The sequence below is a fragment of the Tachysurus vachellii genome, chromosome 14, assembly GCF_030014155.1.
Source record: "Tachysurus vachellii isolate PV-2020 chromosome 14, HZAU_Pvac_v1, whole genome shotgun sequence".
Lineage (NCBI taxonomy): Eukaryota > Metazoa > Chordata > Actinopteri > Siluriformes > Bagridae > Tachysurus > Tachysurus vachellii.
Genome location: NC_083473.1, coordinates 12,374,927 through 12,391,305, shown reverse-complemented (window position 1 = coordinate 12,391,305; position 16,379 = coordinate 12,374,927). Strand labels below are relative to the sequence as shown.

The 16,379-nt window shown below is 37.4% G+C and overlaps 1 protein-coding gene across 2 annotated transcripts in view; it reads left to right on the top strand.

Annotated features, from left to right (window-relative positions):
* furinb (furin (paired basic amino acid cleaving enzyme) b) overlaps positions 1-16,379 on the top strand; it is a 79,694-nt gene that overhangs the window by 42,122 nt on the left and 21,193 nt on the right. For both annotated transcript variants that reach the window (XM_060886120.1, XM_060886121.1), the window contains exons 3-7: positions 3,700-3,798; positions 7,907-8,002; positions 9,596-9,724; positions 9,990-10,066; positions 14,979-15,067. In XM_060886120.1, coding sequence (XP_060742103.1) covers positions 3,700-3,798; positions 7,907-8,002; positions 9,596-9,724; positions 9,990-10,066; positions 14,979-15,067 — 490 coding nt within the window. The remainder of the gene's footprint in view (positions 1-3,699; positions 3,799-7,906; positions 8,003-9,595; positions 9,725-9,989; positions 10,067-14,978; positions 15,068-16,379) is intronic.

Genomic DNA, 16,379 nt, shown 5'->3' with positions numbered 1-16,379 from the left:
TTCAATGAGTCACCAAAACCTGTGAATATGCTGTGAAATGTAAAAATGGCAGTTTACAGTGCTTGAACACCCAGCTCTGCAGATTTTAGCCCTCATTTAATACGGCTAACTCAGCTGATTATCAAGGTCTTTATACGCTGGAAGTTTGCTGGATGAGGGGAAAACACAAATCTCTGTTTTGCTGTGGACAGCCACATGACTCTGGTCCTGCTGTTTTAGTCTCATAGGATGAAATTCACTCTGCTTTTCTCCCTTGTTCATGCTCAACACCTATGTACATTAACCATTTCACTAATTCCAGAATATGTAGACTCTGTGTCTTGAGGCTGTAAACTTGATTTGTCTTTCTAGTAGCCACACCAGCTCAATCTGCTTTACCAAATCAAATCAAAATTATCATCTCTCTCTGTGTACTGGGGCACTTTTTAACATCTTGTTCAGAAAATAATAACTCCTGGCATAATAACATAATCCAACATAACAATATAATCCAATAATAATTGTTTACTGTACTGATCCTGATTTTGGGAATGATTTAGACACTTTCCCTAGTGCATGCCAGACAGACCTGAAAACCAAATAAAGAGTTTCAGCTCTGCTTCATTGCCCCAGCTGCCGGGGGTGTTGCACTGTTATTCATGCTTGTTTCACTGTTAGATTCTGTTGTTTGCCTGCAGCCTAATAACATGTTAAACCTTTGTTTGATAGCTCAGTCAGAGAAAAAAACTTTCATATAAACAACAAAATAATGTCGTGGTTACAGCAGTGTAAATCTCATGAGGCTAATGCAAATGAATTTGTTTGATTGAATAATGCATGTAATTATCACTTAAATAGAAGAATAAACTTGCTGAATAGTTTCATAAAAACAATCCTTTAGGAAAAAGTTCATGCTATAAAACTGAACAAAATGAAAATTGTATTTTAATGGGATTTGCCTCCACCGATACGTCAGAGCAGAATGTTGCAGAATACAAATTCCTCAACTCACCTTCTGTCCAATGATGACATTTGGAGGATATTTTTCTAGCAATAGCATCATCCTTTGACTTGATAAACCTGTCACTGAGATCCATGTACATGTCACACTGACAGGACACATGGTTATGGTGTGGTCATACACCGTTTGTAAATGGACGGTGGAGTCCAGGAGAAGAAATAAGTTATTCCAGGAATGAGAGGTCACCTGTGAATAATTAATGTATCTCTATTTGCTAGGTGTTTGTGTATTGCAAAGTGAGAGGGAAAGGGTATTATTTTCTGAACAAGACGTTGAAAAGTGCCCCAGTACACAGGGAGAGATAATAAATATAAAAGTCAAGACACTCTAAAGCCCACATCCTGTGTCCCTATTCTTCAACACATCTCCCCAGGGTTCTACACAATTTTTTGATGTAATGGCAATTCTTTTTATTTATGGCTAAATGTGATGTCGAATTATATTTGAATTTCATATGTAATAGTACTTTTGAACCATATTAAATTTAAGGTAGCAAGAGTTATGGTAGTAAAGAGTTAATTTGTATGTGTTTTTGAAACACACACGCACACACACACACACACACACACACAGAGCTGCACTTAAATACAGTTTTAAATATTACACTGCAGTATTTGACAGGAAACGGAACAGTGTGCTTATGGTTTCAGGCTGTTATGAGGGATCAGAAAGAGAGAAGTGATGTGTTGCTGTCTTGGAGAGATAGCAGCAGGGGTTTGGAGGTAATGTGTCTTGTGTTACAAGATTTTATACTCATATCCAACAGAAAGAGAAAGAGAGACAGACTAAAAGAGTTAGATAGGCAGAAGAAAAAAAAGACGTGACAGGGAGAAGGACAGAATGTAAGAAAGAATGTAGTAACAAAAGGACAAAAGGAGCTGTGAAGGAAATGGGGGGTGGGTGGTACTATAAAACTATACCGCCTATATCTCTTGACCTTACATCTGTACTCAGCTTTCAAAGGAGAGTATTGACACATGTAGGTGGACTGTGTAGGATGTTGTATCTGTACTGTGTGTGTGTGTGTGTGTGTGTGTGTGTGTGTGTGTGTGTGTGTGTGTGTGTGTGTGTGTGTGTGTGAGAATGAGAGAGAGAATGTGTGTGACCTTGTACTAAAGGCACAAAGAAGAGACAGGATGAGTAATGCTATATCTCTCTATCTCACTCTCTCTCTCTCTCTCTCTCTCTCTCTCTCTCTCTCTCTCTCTCTCTCTCTCTCTCTCTGTCTCTCTCTCTGTCTCTCTCTCTCTGTCCTTCCATAATTTTCTAAAGATTTTGCAGAGAAGCCCATGTCTGTCACATAGTCCAGCACATTTTGGTGATTTTTCTGCTGGACTCGATCCCGACCACATGTTTGCTGTACTATTTTACAAACAGACATGTTCATTTGTATCTGAAACACCAAATGCATGGACAAAAAAAAAATCTCTCGTATAGATTTTCATGTAGCATTCATGCTAAACTTTCCCATATATTTTTTTGTGTTAGACAAAGCATGAATTATGCAACAACATGGGTTATTAAAATTACACCTTTATATTTTACTGCTAAAACTAAATTGTATGCAAACATTTTAGAGGCAGTTTTCATTTGTATACATTAGGCAACTATATTTTTAAAAAATGTTCATCTTGCTTCTACCTCAGAGGCTGTAGAAGACTGAAACTACAGGGAGTCACATTGATTTAATGATGATGCACACCAGCAGTTTTCACAGTCTCATTATTCTCTCACATTACATCAAAACATTGGGATATAGTAATTGGTTGCAATGTCAGTCAGGAAGACACATGACATGTACAGGTGTAAAGAATTTTTAAAAAATGGCTGTATGATAGTGGTATTTATTTCAAATGCTGTATCATACAGGATTCCATGATTTTGGTGGAAGGTCTGGGCAAAAATGCACACACAACAATGTAAAATAGAATAGTGCTGTGTAAGCATATTTGTTATAGAACTCCATATACACAAACACACAGAGCTATCCATCTTCCTCGAAAGCGTTTGTCAGACTACAGGGTCGTCTGAAGGTAAAGAGCTGCAAACGTAAATGAGATATTTAGGTTTAATCATCCGTTTTTTTCTCCATTTAGCATGAATGTTGCTCTCCATATTCCCCTCTCTCTTTTTCACACCCAAACCTGTGGTAATTGTGTGTGTGTTTTCATAAAGTACATATGTACACCATTACTGCATCGAAAGGAAAAATGAATTAAGTACTTCATTACTGGTAGCAGCAGCAGGACATGTGCCTTAAACTATTTTATTGACTCTAAATGATTGTGTCGTTGTGTGTGTTTTTCTCATTTGTACTAAACATACAAGCAGATTCCACTTGTTATGTTTCAGTAACTAAGAATTTTGTGTGAATGTGTTCCAGGGGATACAGTGAGGATGTTGCCATAGATTGTGTAATAGGTGTGTGTGTGTGTGTGTGTGTGTGTGTGTGTGTGTGTGTGTGTGTGTGTGTGTGGGAGACAAAGAGAGAGAGATGACCCTGTTTCTGGTCACAGGTGTTGAAGTTAATGAGGGTTCTTTTTCCCTCAGGTGTGTTTTAGATCATCTTACCATCTTGTGGCCTGAAGGACACCCAGTGGCATGAAGGGCACAGAGTCTCTGAATTTAATATTGTGTGTGTGTGGTGTGTGTGTGTGTGTGGTGTGTGTATATGTGTGTGCGTGTGTGTGTGTTTACAGGTGTTTGGGGACTATTATCATTTTCAGAACAGGCACGTTGAGAAGAGGTCTCTGTCTGGCCACGATGATGTTCATGCCCATTTGCTCTCTGAACCACAGGTACACACACACACACACACACACACACACACACACACACACACAGGATAGGATAGATAAAGAAAGAGGATTAATGGCTGTGATTAACAGATGCAGCTTAAAAGTGGTGGATGAGAGCATGTAGGAAGATTGCACACATTCAGAATTAAAAGCAAGGGAGTTTCTATGATGTGCATGTGTGAGTGCTTGCATGCATATTCTGGAGATAAGCTATCAGCGTTTATAGTCAGGAAAACAGTCACATATTCGCCCCTCAGATCAGAGATGATCACCCTATCTATATGCCTCTCTGAGGACACCATTGCTGGTTATTAATAACTGATAGCAATATTGCATGCCTTAAAACTTTAAAACAATTCACCATCTCTTCATCTAAATTAAAAAATGAAGACCCTTGTAGCCATAATTCATTAAGCTTTTCATAAAAAAGACATAATACCACATATTTTTGCAGCCTTATTGTACTTATGTAAACTAATGTAGCATAAGCCATGGACTTCCCACTCTCTGATATAAACACTCCTACTTACAGATTGATCGTAACTTATAATTCACATTTTTGTCATCTTAACCGCTAAATACTCAACAGAAGGAAAGAAAGTACTGTCATTTGATCTCAAATGACTCTAAATAATGTACAGTATTTGTTCCTTTGACAAAACATTCATACTGTAGTATTTGGATAGCACCTCATTTGTTCTCTCAACTCTGCTGAGGCTGCACACACGCATAATGAATTCTCATGAGCCAGATAAAGTATAATAAGTGAAGCTTGACCAACTTGGATAATGTCCAATTATAGGAATGTTTCTATAAAAATACACAGACCCAATTGTGTTAATCCATAGATATGTCACATAGAATTTATTTGATCTTCAGATTCTGCACCAACCTCCTGAGACAGCAAGATAGTATTTCCAGCAGTGGTCATGGTTTCAGTTTGCTTCTGCAAATTTTGTAGAGCTCATTATCACAGTATCCACCAAAAAAAAAGCTCATTATGATGCAAAATCAGCACATGAAATGAAAAATGACCCATTCATCACAAGGAAAAAGTGACAAAAGAGAACACACTGTGGAAAAGCTGAATTATGGTGTGTTTTATTTCATGCATATTATAGATAGAATAAGGAAACATGCTCAGCTGTGTGTGTGAGTAAAATATGTCTTTAATGTCATGTACTTCAAACTTACTTTTTTCCTTCCTTCAGACAGATGCACATGATTCCAATGGCAGGGTTTTACAAATGTGGGACGTTTTTTAATTAATTCCTTAAATAAAGGTCACACATAGCAGATATTTAGTGCTGTTTTTCCCCCCAATTCAAAGTGTGCATGGTGTGTAGGAGTACGTCTATCATCTCAAGAAACGTATGGTACCAGCCAGCAGAATTTAATTTCCATAGAACATTGAAATGAGGTTAAAGCCTATGCTTTCTCATGAGAAAAGTAGATAAAAGTCGAAGCAGCTAAAAATATTTCAAAGCAAGTGTGACCTGACCTTGTTCACCATCTGCACATTTTAGGATTAATGTAGTGTCTAGTAGCTGAAATATGTATATAAGGCCTGGAAGGATGACTAAGGAAAAAGAGTGTCTCTCTGTCATTGTGGGTCTCTGTGGGTCTGTCTGTCTGTGTGTCTAAGAACGAGTGAAAAATTGCTCTGCAGGAGTACTTAACCTTAACACACATTGACTTCATAATATATTAACAGCCTCCCCATGAGATTAATGCCCGTTCTGAGTGTATCTGTGTGTGTGCATTCAATATAGATGTTTTTGTATTCATACTTCCATACAGATGGAAGGAACAGTAGAGATATTGTACCAGCAGTGGTACAATTTGAGTAGGACTGGTACAGTCCACCTTGCTTATTTTTTTTAAAATCTTATTAACTAGAGATGTGCCTTCTGCCTAATTGTATTATCCAAATATTTACATGAGTAAGGTTTCCTGTAAGCAGAAGGGGAAAAAGACAGTCATCTTTAATGTGGCATTGTAGAGTATTCTACATTTTTAACACATTTTTATACATTTAAACAATGTTTCTCATGACAGTGGAGCCACGTGTTCTTGTGGTTACAGATATAATTAAATAGCAAATCCACAACTTTACTTGAATGTCAGCCAACTGTTTGAGCATGTAGCTCTCTTGTATCTGTGCACACTCTGACATGAAATAAAATTGTGTTGGTGAACATTCTAACTTGCAGAGAACGTGGGAGTAAATATCTCACCAGATTAATTAACATTATGCGATCACAGTGACAACACATATCAATCTGTCATAACAGACATTTGCATATAATATTTAATTAAGGGAATTAAAATAGAAATAAAAGCCCCATGCTTAAGCAGCAGTTTATGTAAATTATAAAATGTTGCTGAGCAGATGGGGCATTGCCATGTGCACCGTCACTTCCAGTGTAATTGTGGCTTAATTGGCAAATTCGAACTACATGATCTATGTCCATTGTATATTGAGACTTTAAAAGGAGTTGTACTGTACTAAACAGTCCTGGAAATGTATTATCTCTCTTTGTCATCCTTTACCAAACCAAGATAAAAAAAAATGACAAAGTGCTTTGAACACAAAGGGGGAAAAATGGTTGTTGTATATAATAACATAAGAAAATACTTAAAAAATACAAAAGTTTCCCATGTGTGAATCAGTTGAAAGGAGCCGGTCTTAGCATTAGCTAGGCAAGCGTTCTCGTGCACAGTGAGGAGGAAAGAAACACAATCAGATACACATATACTTTTGATCTTTGCAGAACCATTTCTAATGAGCAACATTCATGCATAAACGCACATAGACATCAGTGTCAGGATGACTTTACAGTAAGTCAAGTGTATGTCCATTAAATCAGCAATTTTTTTTCTTTCCATCATTATGCATGTTGTTTACTTTCACTCAGACTTTTTAAACACTGTTTCAAATTAAATTACACACAGAGACACACAAACACACATACACACACATCCCTAAATTATCCCTTTTCTAAGATAAAGACACTGGCAGCTCAATTTAACCTACCATTTGCATAGTGGTAGTTGGTGTGCTGCCTCCACTGACTAATAAATTACTATCTCTAAGTCAGCATTATATCGTGCAATTATGCAGCTAAAGCATATGTAATTATGAAAGCTCAGGTCTCCAGTCTGCCCTTTTCCTGCCGCTTACAGGAAATCACATTTCTGAGATTCATGTATAGTTTTGTAAAATTCAGAAAATGGTTCTGAAAGATATTAACCTAGGGGTGAATGCAATTAATAAATGTATCCTTACTGTTATATTAGATATATATTGCGACTTTTTCCAAATATACTGTGTATAATATATACAATTGTTTTTTTTGTTTTTTTTTGCACATTGTAACATATTGTGTACATCAAATGTTAAAAAAAATCCGAATTATTTCTATCCAGGGATTTTTGTAATAACACTACAAATTATGGAAAAATTTGAGAAGAGGCAAAGAATGTGTCAGAATGTGAGGAGAGAGAAACCTGCAAACATGGGAGTGAAAACAAGACGGATGGTGACAGAAAAAAGGCCAAGAAATATAAAGCATGTTAGAAAATGGAAAGCTCTGAGACTTGTATCATTGCTCTTTGAGCTTGAGCAGAATCTCAGATTAAAGAGCAGCAGGACTCGGAAATGTGTCCTGTTGGAGATATTTGTGGTTCTTTATGTTTGTGGTGTATTTGTAGATGTAGTTGTATGAGGGCCTGTGTATACTTTTAAAGACATCCCCTCTGCTGTTTTAAAATATCTGTTTAACACTAATGGTGTCTCTGCTACCCACAGGACTCTTATTTATTGGAATGTTCCCAGGAACATGATGAAGACTTGGTTAAACCAGTCATACACACACACAATGAAGCTGTCAGATTAAATCAAGTGTGTCAAATGAGTTTTGAATTTAATGGTCTGGGGGGAATTATATGCTTGAGATGAAAATGCAGAGGTAAAGGAAAGTGTAGGTTTCAAAGCACTGCAGGTGTACACTATGTGAACTTGTAAGTGTGTGTTGGTTTCAAAGCACTGCAGGTGTTTGGTAACTGAACTTTTTGGAGGGTGTGTTTACCTTTGATCTCTTTTTAGGTGGTTTGGGCGGAACAGCAGGTTGCCAGGAGGAGGAGGAAGAGGGATATTTACAGCGAGCCGACAGACCCAAAGTTCCCCCAGCAGTGGTACCTAGTAAGTGGATGAGCTTTACTCAGGAGTCTTCTGTTCAGTCATCTGCAATCAGTCAGTGCTAATGAATCCTTTTTTAAACTGCTGTCACACATATTAACAAGACTGCCAGTGGCATTTGTTTTGGCATGTACAACTGAAACACTCCTAGCGGTTTGTTTGTATTTTAATTCAATTTGTCAATGGAACACTACCATCTGCCTTAAACTCATTTTGCATTTAAACAAGCTTCTCCAATCACAGTTTGATTGGTATAATTTAGTCATATTCACTCCTTCCAAATACAATGAGTGAATGGAAAGGTAGAGACTGTCAACCAACTTTAACATTTTATTATGTAAAAAGAATTCATGATTGAAAGATGCACATTGTTAATAAGCAATTAGATAATTAACTGGCGAACCTACAGAGAGGACTAGAGATAATCGAATCATTCTATACAAGAAGCATGGTTTATTAAAATAGTTCAGCTCTAATCAATTTGCATTCAAAAACATATGCAGAGTTGCTTTAAAGATGCTGTGTGGTGATAATCCAATGAGTGCTTTGGTAGGAGATTTATATCCAGAGAGGAGAGCAGCCCATTTCAATTATGGACTTTGGCTGCTTTGAAGTGCTTTATATAAGGAACAAAAAGAGGCCAGTTATCTAAAATCATGTCAGCAGTTGTCTGTCTATTGTAGTTGCATCCATTCCTCTGTGGTTTTCATAAAAAAATTGATTTGGCGATGCTATTAAAACAGATCTTCACCATTGAAAGTACAATGGGAAGAAGACGCAAAATAGTTACGTTTCAGTGAAAAAGACAATGAAAAAGAAAGAAAGCTGAAAGAAGTTTGGGGTCTCCAGTCAGGTTTGTCATGTATCTGCACGTGTGTTTGGTTAACTCAGCACACTATTTTCCCAGTTGAGTATGTTCATATGTTTTCCTGCACCAGAGTGGCTGACACCTACTGTGTGGGGAAATGGGCTACAGCAACTCAGTGTGTGTCTTCTGGCACTTTATAAATTTCTGTTTCTGTTGTTATTTGTCACTTTGCTGTACTGCATTTCAGCCAAGTACTTCTGGTGTTTTGTGTCTGTGTATGGATATTTAAGGGAGGTTATGACAGTTTAAGACATTACAGAATTTATTTTTAAAAATAAATACAAATGCGCATGAACTATTTCAGGCACAAATATTCGATTTGTTTACAGTATATTCACATTTTGGTTATACTTAGCTGCAGTGTGATCTTGTTTACAACAAGTAATGTAATGATGATCATTTTTTTTAGTGCTGCACCAAAATATAATAGAGCATGATGTAGAAAATCACATCCATTCCATTTAAAATAGTCACTTCACCAACATCACAAATGTCTTAATTTGATACACACTACTGAACTTACTGCTCAGACATTATGTTCATTATGTAGGCCCTTTTCTGTCAATGAGATTTAATTTTCCCTCTGGACTTGTATTTGGTTGAGATATGATCGTGTGTGATACCCCAGAGAGAAGCAATATTTTACAGTTTAATCTTTCATGTTAAGTATCCAGTCTGTATTCCCACTAGTCTGATATGAAGTCTGAAGTCTACCTTTAATTTGTCAGTACAACCCGAGTCGGCAAGACCTGCAGGTGAAAGAAGCCTGGGCTCAGGGCTTCACAGGGAGGGGTGTCGTCATTACCATCCTGGATGATGGCATCGAGAAAGATCACCCAGACCTGGTGCAGAATTATGTGAGTATTTTCCTCACATCCCAGAAGTCTCAAAGTCAGTACAGACCCTTAAATAGTTAGAAACATATTTTAAACTATTGAAACGATATTAAAAACTATTTTCAGACTAAAGATTAAGGAAACTTTCTCCATGAAGACGTTTCTGTCCCTTTTAGATTCCATACTTTAGATTCCTAAGTTTTTGAGTTATATTCATGATATGACAGAATGTCTTATAATGAGAACTATAGCTTTCCAGATCAGTAGATTACACATTTCTCCTCAGGATCCAGATGCAAGTTATGATGTGAATGACCGAGATTCTGACCCACAGCCCAGATACACACAACTGAATGACAACAGGTAAAGCTGACTTCACTTTTCTAGTTAGAGTACATTTGTGAAGGTTGCAAAGCCAAACACTTTGCACACAATAGGATGCCATACACCATCTTCTGATTGTTTTTTTGTTTTTTTTTTTTTAAAAAGTGTAAATTAACTGCAGTTTTGATTGGTTGGCATGTGGAACCACAAAGACCAGGACATCTTTTATTATTATATTTTATAGTCTGTGAAAAATCTAAAGCACCTCCAGCAATATGCTGCCGTCAATCATTCATGAAAAATTCAGACGGAAGTCTTACAACCCTGATTCAGAGACATGCTGTTACCTCCCCTAAGGAGAGAATGTCTTTTCCTGTGTTTACCTTACTTTTTACCTCATGCATAATTTTGTCCAACTGCTTCCCGTTTCCCTCCCTCCCTCCTTTCTCCAAGCTGTGAGGGTCAGTAACCTATAGCTGCCATCTCTCTCTCTCATACAGTATCCTTAAACCCTCCTTCTCCAACATTTGTTTAACCTGCTGAGATACCCTCAAATTGTCCATGTACTTTGAATGCAGTAATATTTCAGTAAACGATTTCTGCTAGGCTTCAAGATCTTATCTATTCTAACATCAAAGACATTTTCTATATTCTTACAAATATTATTGGATTCTTTGCTCTCCCTTTTCCCCTTGACAGTTTTGTCCCCTCATCTTTGATTTCTCTCGGTAGGATGTCCTCGACCATGTCTCTGAGCAAATCCATTGAGGTTATATTTTCGGTGCTGAAGAATTTTTGTTGTTTACACTGTTAAGCTGCTTATAATTCTTATTCTCATAGAACAGTTAAATTAAAAAACAATAGTTAAACTGTGATATATGCTTGTGGACCCTGGGGAACAGAACTCTCTCAGCGCTTAGCCCAGCCATTTGTGTCAGGACCAAACCCTGACAGAAATGTTAGGGGATTTGACTCAAGTCCCAGACTTTCTGGGCTGTCTGCCAAAGCTGCTTTTCAGGCATTGCCACACATTTTTATTCTTATTTTAAATTCAACACTGGATCGAAGCAGAAAAGAAGCCAAGCAAGCCTATAATGAGTTTGTTAAAAAACACTCCCACGATCTCTCAGGTCTCCAGTCCAGCTGTTATGCCTGGCTTCTGTATGTGCTTGTGTTTGTATGAGAGTGAAAATGACAGAGAAAGAGAATCTTGTGTGTTTACTTTTCATATGGTTGCTGTGTTCTCACCAGATGGACTGCGGAACAGTGAAAGGTGGTTAAAAGATCCTCATGTCAGAAAGACATACTCTTTTCTCTCAGTGATGCAAGAGAAGAAAGACAGAGGGGAATAAACAAATCTCTGCTATGCCTATGTCTGTACCACAGCTCACCAGTTTTGAAAAAGCCATCAGGATACAATGCACCACTCACACACTTCAGCTGTCAACATGATTATACTCTAGTGAATTGATTCAAGTCCATGAAATGAGAGGAAAAATTGTGTTTCTGTCAATAGCAGTAAAGTTGCACAGCTCTTCAACATAGCTGCATAGCCAAAACAGAGAACAAATGGAAGGGCGCTATTACTTCCCACTGAGCCACAACTCCCACTGTGACGAATGCTTTCACCTCCAAATAAGAATTGATGAATATATGTATAAGGACCCTATATTAGAGTGGAGAGTGGAGCCACTTGTTCTGTGACAATCAGCTCATTTTCTAACACATCCTGTATGCAAATGTTTAAGGCATGTCCAAGGCAACATTATCTATCCTTTTCTTTCCCCATCAGAAATGAATATTAGTGAATCCTATGTCTGGTCTGCCTGCCTGCTCTGTCTTGTTTTTATTCTCCACAATGCAGGGTGAATACCAAAGCCCCAAGATATGAGGCACATTTTAGAGATAGACTCTGCAAAGCCTGCATCTCTCAATCTACATTCATCAGTCGTACAGCTTTAGAGTTCTATATCTCATCAGCTGTAAGACAGCTTCTTCGCTTGAGTCTGTCTATTAGGCAAGCGGTCTCTGCTCTGGATCTTATCAGTGCTGTGTAGATCAGTGTGTATTCTCCATTAAACAATCCTTCAGGGCAGGCCTGGCAGAAGCACAGTTTTTTGTTGTTGTTTGTTTGTTGCTTGTTTTTTGTTGTTGTTTTGCAGGTCATGTTAAGATGTTCATCTAAAAAAATCTTAATTAAGCTGAAGAGTTGCATCACTCTACTTATTCTCCACCTCATGTGACACAAAGCAATCCCTCCAATCTGCCATGGCAGATGCCCCAGGCTCCAGTTATGCAAGACAGAATCCCCTCTTCTGAGAAGAGTGAAGCATGAATTAGGAATTAAACTGTGACCATGTTTGTAGTGGGAGGAAAGAGTTCACAGTTCTGGAAAACACTAAACATGAGCAAACATCTGCCCTAGTTGAAGGATTGGATGCAGGACTTTTTTCTCTTATTTTTTCTTTCCCTCTTTGTCTTATTGACATTTTCACTTTCCTTCATGTAGAGTATGTGGGATTTTAAAGCTTGAGGGTTGAGTTTAGCCGGCTGGAAAATGGACTAATCCCTTTAGTCTAATCCAGTTCCAATGAATAGCTGAGCAAAGATACCATGCTGTTCTAAACACATGGCCAGACTGTAACACTCACATTCACATCAAGTAGGGCATCTTTTGACTGTAGATCAGTCTTTCATACAATAATTTTTAAAATTTCAGTTATAGAAAACTATAGAAAACTTCAAGGATGAAGAAAAATAAACTATTGTTCTGCTGCATAAGGTGCCTTACCAATGATTTGGTACTATTCCTTTTTTGTTATCTGGCTTAGAGACAAATAGGCTAACAAGTCCACTGCCGGTCGGCTCACCTCATCATTGTGGTTCACACCTGAAATTGATGTAAGATAATGAAGAATGGGGTAATTTTGTTTAGCTCTATTGTTCTTCCTCTATGACCTTAAGGTACTGGCTTTAACATGATTCAGGATTTCCGACACATACACGGCTGAACATCATGTGATCCTTTTTCCACTTTTTGTCCATGACTAATCGTGTTTATTTTTATTAAGTGTCAGTCCACGTCATTTCACTGCCTGCTAGTGCTATTCTGTGCCTCAATGAACAAAGCTGCTAGCTGACTGCGTAGGAGACTTGCTAGCTTTATCTGTTATGTGATAGGAGTATGTGTCAAGAGTACTGCAATTCTGCATTTATCAGCTACAACGTGTGAAATGATACAAAGGATACTTGAAAGTGGCAATGAACTGCCAGAGTAGTGAATTTAGTTATGGCCAAAAAACCTGATAGCATTCCCACAATTCTACCTTCATGGTGATTAAATAGCATTAGCAAGTAAACCTTCACCATCCATCATGCTTAAAATGTAAGCAGTGAAGATGCTAGAAATTGACATAACACAGCGCTTTCTGTAATTAATGGCTACTTCCCAAACTCTTTAATTTGGAAGGCTGCTGGTGGGTTGGCCTTGATATGTTTTCATCTTTTAATAGGAGAGTTGTCTATTAATTAGTTTGTTTGTTTGTTTGTTTATTTGATTGTTTGTTTATCTATTTATTTATCTATTTATTTATTATTTATTTTTTGTGTAGGCTTATAAGAACAGCACCTGATACTGAAAAAAATTGAAGGTGGATTACTAATGTTTTTGTACTGACTTGTGGCTGCTGATTCAAGTACTTTTATGAAGATATCAAAACAACAAAAACAGAACAACAAAAAAGCTCTATTTTTTATATATTTATATATAAATATATAAAAAATATATTCAGGTAAACATTTTCTGTTTGGAGGAATCCCATCAGAACATAACAGAAAGATATTGCTAATCTCTGCCTGGCAGGTCTTACAAAATGGTAATTGTAAGGGTGCCAACCATTTTGAAAGTGTTTTTCAGAAACAAATGACTACTTTATCATTTCCGTGTGTTTTAATGAACACATTTGAATGAAACCATACTTTTCAGAATGTGATGGACAGACCTCACTATAGATTAAGGCTCTACTCTGGGAATGACTAGCAATATGAGCTGACATGAGCACAGCATTTCTTATTCATGAGCCATTTTACACCGATGGCCATTTGTCATGATAACTGTCATCTATTACTCCATGAAAGAGCCACATCTTTGTTTCATGAGACCTGACAAGATCTTTCTCTCAGCAGTGCAAGATTTGATACACCATTATCCTTGAGCAGTATTACTAAGATATGTGTATTTTGTATGAGGACTAGCCCAAATAAAAAGCAGTGAAACTTCTAGTATCATTCATACCTTAATACCCAGAAATGGATCCATAAAATATAAATTTAGTTAAATAAATATTTGAATTGTAGATCCAAGTTGTCATGAATGAGATAAATGCAGCATGTAGCTTTTGAGTTTACTGATTGATTGAACCATAGGTATAAAAACCCATTTCTTTGGAAGGAGTGCTTGGGTATTTTATGATTAAATTGAAATATTGTGGATTAAACTTCCAATAGACTATGCATTTATTTTCCATATAATGGGCGGGTGTTTCCGTGGAGCTCACACTTGTAGAAGAACCTTTCTTTTCAGCTCAAGAACTTCTATATGTTGAAATTTTGTACCATGAGAGCTCTACAACCAGACCCATATGCCACCCCACCCCCTGCAGATACAACTGTAGTGCTATGGGAACATACATAAACAAACAAACAAATAAATAAACTAAAGTAAAAAAATAATAATCACAGTCATATTTTATTGGGTTTTTGTTAAATTAATGCCTTGGCATTTGGTATTTAAATTATGGATTGAAATTTTAGCTGTAATTTAATTGAATGTGAATTCTGTTTCAATTATATTATATTGGGTGTAGATGTGAGACAGTTGGTTAATAAGGTGATATCACACAGATGTATGAATACCTAATAGGCCTCTCTCTCTTTCCCTCTCTTGCTGTAGACATGGGACTCGCTGTGCTGGAGAGGTGGCTGCTGCAGCGAACAATGGTGTCTGTGGTGTAGGTGTAGCCTACAATGCCAAAATTGGGGGTGAGTGCTGCAATTTGGGAGTTAGAAATGGAAGATTTAATAATAAACTAAACTAATCTGCCATTTGAGCCTGAGTGTTTTTATGCCAACTGCTGATTCTCAAATCTGACACATTAAATCATAGTTATCTAATTTGCCTCATGGGAATTTGTTCTAGGTGATTTATCACAGTCAAAGATATCTGTACCAACTCAAATCTGAATCATCAGAGTGCTTTATCAATATCAGGAGTGGATATGAAGTTTTGTTTTCCAGTTACAGACAGAAATAAATTCTGTTAGATCAGAATTTTCTGCCTTTCATTTAAATAGTATGATTCTGGATATTTATGTATCTTTAAACACATAATTAATTGCATTCAGACAGCGAAGGCACTTCTTTTGTGTGTGTGTGTGCGTGTGTGTGTGTGTGTATGCGTGTGTGTGTATGCGTGTGTGTATGCGTGTGTGTATGTGTGTGTGTGTGTGTGTGTGTGCACGTGTGTCCAGGCATCTGCATGTATATGGGCAAAGAGTGTAGATTGTGCTACATTTACCATTCACAGTGCATTTGTATTTGTGAAAAAAGAGCGACTGGGCAGCTGAGTGCATTAGTGCCTCAACCTATGTGACACCAAGGTAACACCAGAGCTGATTTCCATTCACTCTTGATTCTCTTCGTTGCTGAGATTTTAACTGCAAACTTAATGTCAGCATACTCATTTAAGCTGAGAGGAAACTCTCTGTGTGATCCTGAGAGACATCTAATCTTCAGTTCTTTCTTCTGTTCTGCTCTTTTGTTTTCTCTCTCTCTCTCTCTCTCTCTCTCTCTCTCTCTCTCTCTCTCTCTCTCTCTCTCTCTCTCATTAATTCTATTTTAAGAAGGTTTTTATAGTGTTCCCCTTTTAACACAACAGCTACTAACAGGGGAGGGTGAGGTCTAGCAAAAGCTTCTTTCAAGACCCATGTTGCCCGCCACTGCATTTTTTCACACTTGTTCCTGTGGTATCAGAGTGGAGCTGAACACACTCAGAGGAGAAAGCACTAACTTCCCTCTTCTGCATAAATTTGCTCGGATACACCTACAATTGTTTCGTGTCAACAGGGGAGACAGAACATTTACATGTATTTATTAGGCAGGTGGTTTTATGCAAAGTGGTTTAGAATTTAGTTCAGCAGATTAAAGGTTAAAGGCCTTTCTCAAGGGCCCAACAGTAGCAGTGTGGCAGTGTTATGATTTGAACATTTGATGGGCTGAAACTTTAACCACTGAGCTACCAAGACATTAATGCATGGCAAAATTTCAGCATTTATTAAAAAAACAAAAACGTTGA